This window comes from Schistocerca gregaria, chromosome 11 (genome assembly GCF_023897955.1).
Source record: "Schistocerca gregaria isolate iqSchGreg1 chromosome 11, iqSchGreg1.2, whole genome shotgun sequence".
Taxonomy (NCBI): Eukaryota; Metazoa; Arthropoda; class Insecta; order Orthoptera; family Acrididae; genus Schistocerca; species Schistocerca gregaria.
Window position 1 is genome coordinate 60,835,583 of NC_064930.1, and position 12,052 is coordinate 60,847,634.

At 52.3% G+C, this 12,052-nt stretch overlaps 1 protein-coding gene across 1 annotated transcript in view; it reads right to left on the minus strand.

Annotated features, from left to right (window-relative positions):
• Positions 1-12,052, minus strand: part of LOC126295079 (uncharacterized) — a 173,043-nt gene that overhangs the window by 135,245 nt on the left and 25,746 nt on the right. Inside the window, exon 2 of the mRNA XM_049987326.1 lies at positions 7,981-8,254. Within this exon, the coding sequence (XP_049843283.1) occupies positions 7,981-8,254 (274 nt within the window). The remainder of the gene's footprint in view (positions 1-7,980; positions 8,255-12,052) is intronic.

The following is a 12,052-nucleotide window of genomic DNA, read 5'->3' on the forward strand; positions in this document are numbered from 1 at the left end:
CGTGGGTCTCCAGTGGCGTAGGTACCCCCGTGCAGGGCAGGAGTGGAAGCAGTGGTGTGCGATGAGGGAACACAGGAGCCAGGTAACAAATAAGTGAGCTAGGACTGTACGACATTCTGCTGGCATCTGCTTATCCAAGGGCGGTGATTCCGTACCTTCACCCACCCCCTGTGCACGAGGAAAGTAGTGGACCTCCTTCCTCACAGGATAGAGGCCGTTATCACAGATAAAGGTATTGCTGCAAGGCACCGGTTCTCTGTCTCCTACGGAGGGGGTGAAAGCGGGTAGGTGGTCCAGAGTGTTGTGTGGTGCTCTTGGTAACATATCAGAAAGTAGGAAAGATAGGTGGTAGTGCATAGGGGAAACTTAGGAAGAGGAGAAGATGTACGGTTAGTGGCGTATGTCTCCAGTGGCGTACGTACTCCCGTGCAGGGCAGGAGTGGAAGCAGTGGTGTGCGATGAGGGAACACAGGAGCCAGGTAACAAATAAGTGAGCTAGGACTATACGACTTTCTGCTGGCATCTGCTTATCCAAGGGCGGTGATTCCGTACCTTCACCCACCCCCTGTGCACGAGGAAAGTAGTGGACCTCCTTCCTCACAGGATAGAGGCCGTTATCACAGATAAAGCTGGTGCTGCAAGGCACCGGTTCGCTGTCTCCTATGGAGGGGGTGAAAGCGGGTAGGTGGTCCAGAGTAATGTGTGGTGCTCTTGGTAACATATCAGAAAGTAGGAATGATAGGTGGTAGTGCATAGAGGAAACTTAGGAAGAGAAGAAGATGTACGGTTAGTGGCGTGGGTCTCCAGTGGCGTACGTACCCCCGTGCAGGGCAGGAGTGGAAGCAGTGGTGTGCGATGAGGGAACACGGGAGCCAGGTAACAAATAAGTGAGCTAGGACTATACGACTTTCTTCTGGCATCTGCTTATCCAAGGGCGGTTATTCCGTACCTTCACCCACCCCCTGTGCACGAGGAAAGTAGTGGACCTCCTTCCTCACAGGATAGAGGCCGTTATCACAGATAAAAGTGGTGCTGCAAGGCACCGGTTCGCTGTCTCCTATGGAGGGGGTGAAAGCGGGTAGGTGGTCCAGAGTGATGTGTGGTGCACTTGGTAACATATCAGAAAGTAGGAAAGATAGGTGGTAGTGCATAGAGGAAACTTAGGAAGAGAAGAAGATGTACGGTTAATGGCGTAGGTCTCCAGTGGCGTACGTACCCCCGTGCAGGGCAGGAGTGGAAGCAGTGGTGTGCGATGAGGGAACACGGGAGCCAGGTAACAAATAAGTGAGCTAGGACTGTACGATTTTCTTCTGGCATCAGCTTATCCAAGGGCGGTGATTCCGTACCTTCACCCACCCCCTGTGCACGAGGAAAGTAGTGGACCTCCTTCCTCACAGGATAGAGGCCGTTATCACAGATAAAGGTGGTGCTGCAAGGCACCGGTTCGCTGTCTCCTATGGAGGGGGTGAAAGCGGGTAGGTGGTCCAGAGTAATGTGTGGTGCTCTTGGTAACATATCAGAAAGTAGGAATGATAGGTGGTAGTGCATAGAGGAAACTTAGGAAGAGAAGAAGATGTACGGTTAGTGGCGTGGGTCTCCAGTGGCGTACGTACCCCCGTGCAGGGCAGGAGTGGAAGCAGTGGTGTGCGATGAGGGAACACGGGAGCCAGGTAACAAATAAGTGAGCTAGGACTATACGACTTTCTTCTGGCATCTGCTTATCCAAGGGCGGTTATTCCGTACCTTCACCCACCCCCTGTGCACGAGGAAAGTAGTGGACCTCCTTCCTCACAGGATAGAGGCCGTTATCACAGATAAAAGTGGTGCTGCAAGGCACCGGTTCGCTGTCTCCTATGGAGGGGGTGAAAGCGGGTAGGTGGTCCAGAGTGTTGTTTGGTGCACTTGGTAACATATCAGAAAGTAGGAAAGATAGGTGGTAGTGCATAGAGGAAACTTAGGAAGAGAAGAAGATGTACGGTTTATGGCGTAGGTCTCCAGTGGCGTACGTACCCCCGTGCAGGGCAGGAGTGGAAGCAGTGGTGTGCGATGAGGGAACACAGGAGCCAGGTAACAAATAAGTGAGCTAGGGCTATACGACTTTCTGCTGGGATCTGCTTATCCAAGGGCGGTGATTCCGTACCTTCACCCACCCCCTGTGCACGAGGAAAGTAGTGGACCTCCTTCCTCACAGGATAGAGGCCGTTATCACAGATAAAGGTGGTGCTGCAAGGCACCCGTTCGCTGTCTCCTATGGAGGGGGTGAAAGCGGGTAGGTGGTCCAGAGTGTTGTGTGGTGCTCTTGGTAACATATCAGAAAGTAGGAAAGATAGGTGGTAGTGCATAGAGGAAACTTAGGAAGAGAAGAAGATGTACGGTTAATGGCGTAGGTCTCCAGTGGCGTACGTACCCCCGTGCAGGGCAGGAGTGGAAGCAGTGGTGTGCGATGAGGGAACACAGGAACCAGGTAACAAATAACTGAGCTAGGACTATACGAGTTTCTGCTGGCATCTGCTTATCCAAGGGCGGTGATTCCGTACCTTCACCCACCCCCTGTGCACGAGGAAAGTAGTGGACCTCCTTCCTCACAGGATAGAGGCCGTTATCACAGATAAAGGTGGTGCTGCAAGGCACCGGTTCGCTGCCTCCTATAGAGGGGCTGAAAGCGGGTAGGTGGTCCAGAGTGTTGTGTGGTGCTCTTAGTAACATATCAGAAAGTAGGAAAGATAGGTGGTAGTGCATAGAGGAAACTTAGGAAGAGAAGAAGATGTACGGTTAGTGGCGTATGTCTCCAGTGGCGTACGTACCCCCGTGTAGGGCAGGAGTGGAAGCAGTTGTGTGCGATGAGGGAACACAGGAGCCAGGTAACAAATAAGTGAGCTAGGACTATACGACTTTCTGCTGGCATCTGCTTATCCAAGGGCGGTGATTCCGTACCTTCACCCACCCCCTGTGCACTAGGAAAGTAGTGGACCTCCTTCCTCACAGGATAGAGGCCGTTATCACAGATAAAAGTGGTGCTGCAAGGCACCGGTTCGCTGTCTCCTATGGAGGGGGTGAAAGCGGGTAGGTGGTCCAGAGTGTTGTGTGGTGCTCTTGGTAACATATCAGAAAGTAGGAAAGATAGGTGGTAGTGCATAGAGGAAACTTAGGAAGAGAAGAAGATGTACGGTTAGTGGCGTGGGTCTCCAGTGGCGTACGTACCCCCGTGCAGTGCAGGAGTGGAAGCAGTGGTGTGCGATGAGGGAACACAGGAGCCAGGTAACAAATAAGTGAGCTAGGGCTATACGACTTTCTGCTGGGATCTGCTTATCCAAGTGCGGTGATTCCGTACCTTCACCCACCCCCTGTGCACGAGGAAAGTAGTGGACCTCCTTCCTCACAGGATAGAGGCAATTATCACAGATAAAAGTGGTGCTGCAAGGCACCGGTTCGCTGTCTCCTATGGAGGGGTGAAAGCGGGTAGGTGGTCCAGAGTGTTGTGTGGTGCTCTTGGTAACATATCAGAAAGTAGGAAAGGTAGGTGGTAGTGCATAGAGGAAACTTAGGAAGAGAAGAAGATGTACGGTTAATGGCGTAGGTCTCCAGTGGCGTACGTACCCCCGTGCAGGGCAGGAGTGGAAGCAGTGGTGTGCGATGAGGGAACACAGGAACCAGGTAACAAATAACTGAGCTAGGACTATACGACTTTCTGCTGGCATCTGCTTATCCAAGGGCGGTGATTCCGTACCTTCACCCACCCCCTGTGCACGAGGAAAGTAGTGGACCTCCTTCCTCACAGGATAGAGGCCGTTATCACAGATAAAGGTGGTGCTGCAAGGCACCGGTTCGCTGTCTCCTACGGGGGGGGGGGGGTTGGTGGGGAAGGGGGGGGTGTGGTCCAGAGTGTTGTTTGGTGCACTTGGTAACATATCAGAAAGTAGGAAATATAGGTGGTAGTGCATAGGGTAAACATAGGAAGAGAAGAAGATGTACGGTTAATGGCGTGGGTCTCCAGTGGCGTACATACCCCCATGCAGGGCAGGAGTGGAAGCAGTGGTGTGCGATGAGGGAACACAGGAGCCAGGTAACAAATAAGTGAGCTGGGACTATACGACTTTCTGCTGGCATCTGCTTATCCAAGGGCGGTGATTCCGTACCTTCACCCACCCCCCTGTGCACGAGGAAAGTAGTGGACCTCCTTCCTCACAGGATAGAGGCCGTTATCACAGATAAAGGTGGTGCTGCAAGGCACCGGTTCGCTGGCTCCTATAGAGGGGGTGAAAGCGGGTAGGTGGTCCAGCGTGTTGTGTGGTGCTCTTGGTAACATATCAGAAAGTAGGAAAGATAGGTGGTAGTGCATAGAGGAAACTTAGGAAGAGAAGGAGATGTACGGTTAGTGGCGTATGTCTCCAGTGGCGTACGTACCCCCGTGCAGGGCAGGAGTGGAAGCAGTTGTGTGCGATGAGGGAACACAGGAGCCAGGTAACAAATAAGTGAGCTGGGACTATACGACTTTCTGCTGGCATCTGCTTATCCAAGGGCGGTGATTCCGTACCTTCACCCACCCCCCTGTGCACGAGGAAAGTAGTGGACCTCCTTCCTCACAGGATAGAGGCCGTTATCACAGATAAAGGTGGTGCTGCAAGGCACCGGTTCGCTGGCTCCTATAGAGGGGGTGAAAGCGGGTAGGTGGTCCAGCGTGTTGTGTGGTGCTCTTGGTAACATATCAGAAAGTAGGAAAGATAGGTGGTAGTGCATAGAGGAAACTTAGGAAGAGAAGAAGATGTACGGTTAGTGGCGTATGTCTCCAGTGGCGTACGTACCCCCGTGCAGGGCAGGAGTGGAAGCAGTTGTGTGCAATGAGGGAACACAGGAGCCAGGTAACAAATAAGTGAGCTAGGACTATACGACTTTCTGCTGGCATCTGCTTATCCAAGGGCGGTGATTCCGTACCTTCACCCACCCCCTGTGCACGAGGAAAGTAGTGGACCTCCTTCCTCACAGGATAGAGGCCGTTATCACAGATAAAGGTGGTGCTGCAAGGCACCGCTTTGCTGTCTCCTATGGAGGGGGTGAAAGCGGGGTGGTGGTCCAGAGTGTTGTGTGGTGCTCTCGGTAACATATCAGAAAGTAGGAATGATAGGTGGTAGTGCATAGAGGAAACTTAGGAAGAGAAGAAGATGTACAGTTAATGGCGTGGGTCTCCAGTGGCGTACGTACCCCCGTGCAGGGCAGGAGTGGAAGCAGTGGTGTGCGATGAGGGAACACAGGAGCCAGGTAACAAATAAGTGAGCTGGGACTATATGACTTTCTGCTGGCATCTGCTTATCCAAGGGCGGTGATTCCGTACCTTCACCCACCCCCTGTGCACGAGGAAAGTAGTGGACCTCCTTCCTCACAGGATAGAGGCCGTTATCACAGATAAAGGTGGTGCTGCAAGGCACCGGTTCGCTGTCTCCTATAGAGGGGGTGAAAGCGGGTAGGTGGTCCAGAGTGTTGTGTGGTGCTCTTGGTAACATATCAGAAAGTAGGAAAGATAGATGGTAGTGCATAGAGGAAACTTAGGAAGAGAAGAAGATGTACGGTTAGTGGCGTGGGTCTCCAGTGGCGTACGTACCCCCGTGCAGGGCAGGAGTGGAAGCAGTGGTGTGCGATGAGGGAACACAGGAGCCAGGTAACAAATAAGTGAGCTGGGACTATATGACTTTCTGCTGGCATCTGCTTATCCAAGGGCGGTGATTCCGTACCTTCACCCACCCCCTGTGCACGAGGAAAGTAGTGGACCTCCTTCCTCACAGGATAGAGGCCGTTATCACAGATAAAGGTGGTGCTGCAAGGCACCGGTTCGCTGTCTCCTATAGAGGGGGTGAAAGCGGGTAGGTGGTCCAGAGTGTTGTGTGGTGCTCTTGGTAACATATCAGAAAGTAGGAAAGATAGATGGTAGTGCATAGAGGAAACTTAGGAAGAGAAGAAGATGTACGGTTAGTGGCGTATGTCTCCAGTGGCGTACGTACCCCCGTGCAGGGCAGGAGTGGAAGCAGTGGTGTGCGATGAGGGAACACAGGAGCCAGGTAACAAATAAGTGAGCTGGGACTATACGACTTTCTGCTGGCATCTGCTTATCCAAGGGCGGTGATTCCGTACCTTCACCCACCCCCTGTGCACGAGGAAAGTAGTGGACCTCCTTCCTCACAGGATAGAGGCCGATATCACAGATAAAGGTGGTGCTGCAAGGCACTGGTTCGCTGTCTCCTATGGAGGGGGTGAAAGCGGGTAGGTGGTCCAGAGTGTTGTGTGGTGCTCTTGGTAACATATCAGAAAGTAGGAATGGTAGGTGGTAGTGCATAGAGGAAACTTAGGAAGAGAAGAAGATGTACGGTTAATGGCCTGGGTCTCCAGTGGCGTACGTACCCCCGTGCAGGGCAGGAGTGGAAGCAGTGGTGTGCGATGAGGGAATACAGGAGCCAGGTAACAAATAAGTGAGCTAGGACTATACGACTTTCTGCTGGCATCTGCTTATCCAAGGGCGGTGATTCTGTACCTTCACCCACCCCCTGTGCACGAGGAAAGTAGTGGACCTCCTTCCTCACAGGATAGAGGCCGTTATCACAGATAAAGGTGGTGCTGCAAGGCACCGGTTCGCTGTCTCCTATGGAGTGGGTGAAAGCGGGTAGGTGGTGCAGAGTGTTGTGTGGTGCTTTTGGTAACATATCAGAATGTAGGAGAGATCGGTGGTAGTGCATAGAGGAAACTTAGGAAGAGAAGAAGATGTGCGGTTAATGGCGTGGGTCTCCAGTGGCGTACGTACCCCCGTGCAGGGCAGGAGTGGAAGCAGTGGTGTGCGATGAGGGAACACAGGAGCCAGGTAACAAATAAGTGAGCTGGGACTATACGACTTTCAGCTGGCATCTGCTTATCCAAGGCCGGTGATTCCGTACCTTCACCCACCCCCTGTGCACGAGGAAAGTAGTGGACCTCCTTCCTCACAGGATAGAGGCCGTTATCACAGATAAAGGTGGTGCTGCAAGGCACCGGTTCGCTGTCTCCTATGGAGTGGGTGAAAGCGGGTAGGTGGTCCAGAGTGTTGTGTGGTGCTTTTGGTAACATATCAGAAATTAGGAAAGATTGGTGGTAGTGCATAGAGGAAACTTAGGAAGAGAAGAAGATGTACGGTTAATGGCGTGGGTCTCCAGTGGCATACGTACCCCCGTGCAGGGCAGGAGTGGAAGCAGTGGTGTGCGATGAGGGAACACAGGAGCCAGGTAACAAATAAGTGAGCTAGGACTATACGACATTCTGCTGGCATCTGCTTATCCAACTGCGGTGATTCCGTACCTTCACCCACCCCCTGTGCACGAGGAAAGTAGTGGACCTCCTTCCTCACAGGATAGAGGCCGTTATCACAGATAAAGGTGGTGCTGCAAGGCACCGGTTCGCTGTCTCGTATGGAGTGGGTGAAAGCGGGTAGGTGGTCCAGAGTGTTGTGTGGTGCTTTTGGTAACATATCAGAAAGTAGGAAAGATAGGTGGTAGTGCATAGAGGAAACTTAGGAAGAGAAGAAGATGTACGGTTAATGGCGTGGGTCTCCAGTGGGGTACGTACCCCCGTGCAGGGCAGGAGTGGAAGCAGTGATGTGCGATGAGGGAACACAGGAGCCAGGTAACAAATAAGTGAGCTTGGACTATACGACTTTCTGCTGGCATCTGCTTATCCAACGGCGGTGATTCCGTACCTTCACCCACCCCCTGTGCATGAGGAAAGTAGTGGACCTCCTTCCTCACAGGATAGAGGCCGTTATCACAGATAAAGGTGGTGCTGCAAGGCACCGGTTCGCTGTCTCCTGTGGAGGGGGTGAAAGCGGGGTGGTGGTCCAGAGTGTTGTGTGGTGCACTTGGTAACATATCAGAAAGTAGGAAAGATAGGTGGTAGTGCATAGAGAGGAAACTTAGGAAGAGAAGAAGATGTACGGTTAATGGCGTGGGTCTCCAGTGGCGTACGTACCCCCGTGCAGGGCAGGAGTGGAAGCAGTGGTGTGCGATGAGGGAGCACAGGTGCCAGGTTTGCAGCTGGTCTGGCGTGGTCCTGGTGAGGCCGCGGACCGCCTCCAGGGCGCCGCCGCACCCCGCCTCCTGCTCCTCCTCCTCCTCCTCCTCCTCCTCCTTCTCGGGCGGCCTGCAGGGTGTGCTACTGCCGCTCGGCACCAGCGGCGCCACCGCCGCCGCTACAGAGAATGGCGGCGCCAGCTCGTCGCACTGCACATAGACGTCGTAGCTTCCTGCAAAACACTGAGCACTGTACACTGTCTGTCCTGACACGGTTTCCACTGACTACTTCTGCCTACGACGAAAAATGACGAGCTTTGGGAGTACTATAAGGAGGATGACGTGATCGAGTTCATAGGGCTGTGTAGACTGGACATGTTATGCGCCACTCCATGAGACAGATCCCCCGAGGAAAGCCTGCTGCAGTGGACCTGGAGGAAGAAGAGGTCGAGTCGGAGTGGCGAGGTCGGAGAAGACGCTGCCCGGGTCGGTCGCCGTAACTGGCGGTCCACGGCAAAGTCCAGAGGAGCAGTGGTAGAGAATTATTGAGGAGGCCGAGTCTCACCGCTGGATGTAGTCCCAATGGGACAAGATCTACATGCACACATCCCGCCACTGAAATGCCGACAACGTGAAAGAACAACAAGCCACAAAGTCAACGTGCCGGCAATTGTACTACGGGCTTCGACACGCAGATTGCCAGCATTCCAAATGGCTGTAACAAGGGAACCTCCCCTTCGCACCCCCCCAGATTTAGTTATACGTTGGCACAGTGTATAGGCCTTGAAACACTGAACACAGATCAATCGAGAAAATAGGAAGATAGGCAACAACAAGGGAAGAGGAAGCTTAGGAGTGCCGTGGTCCCGTGGTTAGCGTGAGCAGCTGCAGATCAAGAGGTCCTCGGTTAAAGCGTTCCCTCAGATGAAAAGTTTAACTTTTTCTTTTCAGTTTATGTGACAAACGCATATGTTTTCATCACTTTTTGGGAGTGATTTTCATATCCACAAGAAAACCTAAATCGGGCGAGGTAGAAGAATCTTTTCACCCATTCGCCAAGTGTACAAGTTAGGTGGGTCAAGAACATATTGCTGTCATGTGACGCACATGCCGTCACCAGTGTCGTATAGAATATATCAGACGTGTTTTCCTGTGGAGGAATCGGTTGACCTACGACCTTGTGATCAAATGTTTTCGATCCCCATTGGAGAGGCACGTCCTTTCGTCTACTAATGGCACTGTTTTGTGGTGCGGTCGCAAAACACAGACACTAAACTTATTACAGTGCACAGAGACGTCATTGAACGAGCGGACAGATCATAATTTTACTAAAATAAACTTTTCACCCGAGGGAATACTTGAACCAAAGACCTCTCATACCGCAGCTGCTCACGCTAACCACGGGACCACGGCGCTCCTGAGCTCACACTATCCTTGATGTTACCTATCTTGCACATGGACTACTCAGTTTGTATATTTTGCTTATTTTTTGTCATAGTTCCACGCAACTTCTTCCTGTTTTCTCGAGTGATCTGTGTTCAGTTTTTCAAGGCCTACCCACTGTGCCAACTTATAAATCTGAGGGGTGTGCGATGGGGAGCTTCCCTTGTAACCACTATGCGACGTAACATCTGAGGTAATGAGTCCCCTACGCTTAGAACTCCTTAAAGCTAACTAACCTAAGGACACCACACACATCCATGCCCGAGGCAGAATTAGAACCAGCCGTTCCGGACTGAAACGCCTAGAACCACTCGGCCACCACGCCCAGCTGCCAGCATTTCAGCTATCAGCAAAAAAAAAAATGGTTCAAATGGCTCTGAGCACTATGGGACTCAACTGCTGTGGTCATTAGTCCCCTAGAACTTAGAACTACTTAAACCTAACTAACCTAAGGACATCACATACATCCATGCCCGAGGCAGGATTCGAACCTGCGACCGTAGCAGTCGCACGGTTCCAGACTGCGCGCCTAATCAGCAAAAAGTAATGCTGTGGGCTCCACCGATGTGGAAGCTGTAGTAACCAAAAGCAACCGCAGGAACGCCTTGGGCTGCGGATCGGAGCCGCCAGGCGGGGAAGCCGCTGGCGGTGGAGCACGCACCACCGGGTAAACACGAAGACGATTCGGACGACAGACCGACGACAACTGACAACACCCGACCATGACCGACACAACAAGGAAGAGAAAAAACAACGGGGCTGGTAGAAACCACAACACCAAACACCAACAGTAAGTCCACTCGGAACCAGAGCCAGGCAAATGTCAACAACGAGCAACGACCAGAACGCAGTACCACTGAGATAGAGACGCAATCCAGAGTGAGTGCCAGACTGACTGGACTAGGTTTTTTTTTCCTTCTTTACTGTATTTCAATTTCCTATCGGGGCGGGCTGGCAGCAGCATATGCGCTGCGCTTCAGCCGAAAGACATAGAACAAACAATAGAAGACATTTAAAAAGCACAAAGGGGAGAATATAGTGAACATAGATATAAAAAAGGGGGAACATCATGGAAGGCAACAGACAAAACACGGGGTGACTGTAAAATGGAGATAAAAAAACTGCTTAAAAGTAGCACACACAAAAAGCCACACACTGCGACACTTAAAAGAACACAAGGCACAGTATGAATGGAGCATAAAAGTATTGACGGATGGCGTAGCACATTACATAACACTGACGGCGAACCTCTAGGTAGTACATACAGGAGCCGTGTGGGGGAAGAAAGGCGGATACTGAAGGCAAGGTGGAGCGTGTGGCGTTCAAGGATTTGGAGGGTCTTGTAAGAGTGGGTGGGTGCGGAGATCGAGGCAATGCTGGCATAACAGAGGATAGGACGGATGAAGGATTTGTAGGTGTGGAGGATGGTAGAAGGATGCAATCCCCATGTCCAGCCAGACAGGAGTTTCAGAAGGCGGAGGTAGGAATGGGCTCTCTGTTAGATGGTCTGGAGATGAGGGGTCCAGTTGAGGTGTCGGTTGAGGGTGAGGCCAAGGTATTTCAGGGTGGGGGTGAGCTGGATGAGACGACCATAAAGGGTGAGGTAGAAATCATGGATGCGAAAGGAGCGAGTGGTGCGGCCTATGACGATTGCCTGGGTTTTGGAGGGGTTGAGACGGAGGAACCACTGGTTACACCAAGTGGTGAACTGATTAAGGTGGGTTTCGAGGGTATGTTGAGGCCGTTGAAGGGTAGGATAGAGAGCCAGGAAGGCGGTGTCATCAGCATACTGGAGAAGGTGGACTGGTGGGGGTGGCTTTGGCGTATCAGCTGTATACAAGAGATAAAGGAGAGACTGGACTAGGGCGGAGCAGGTCCGCATATACAAAACAAGAGGGAGCGGCTATTGGCCGCTGTCTGCACATGGTGTAGCAGTGGCGCCCTCGCTGCGCCATAGCCGCTGCGTGGAAGAGCCGCCTCGACGCCGAGCCCTCTATGGGCTGGCCACGTCCATTTGTTCCGGCACGTGTTCGACTTCCGCGGCGGCAGGTGCTAGAGAAGCAGAGAGAGGTGTGCCGGCAGTGGGGCACCTGATGAAGGTGCTGCACACAGGACTGGCAGCAGGTCGCCTTCTGAGGCCCTGTTCCCATTACAAACTCGCAGTGGATAGATGCAGTGTGGAGGTTGCCAGGTTGCACACGTCTTTCTCACGCACAGCAAGCATCTGACGTCATTGAAAAGTGCACCATTTGCTACACAGTACATAGTTGGTACTTTGAACAGCGGTATTCCCGGCACCTGCTCCTACGCTTGCCAGATCCAAATGCCTAAGTCCGCGATGCTGACTGGCGGTATTTTGGGCCTGCAGGCTGCCCTGCCCCCCGAATGTGGTATCCAGCCTCCTTTCACTCCAGCCACTTCCGAATAAGCTCTGATAGGCTCGTTCAAACTCAAATATCACCACTGTGTATACTCTGGTTGTTGTGCTGCTTTCGCCAGTCTTAATGTAATGAAATATCGCATCAGTTGACATGTTCTCCAGCTATTTACCTCTGTTAATTATTATACTAAATCAACCAGTTCATTCA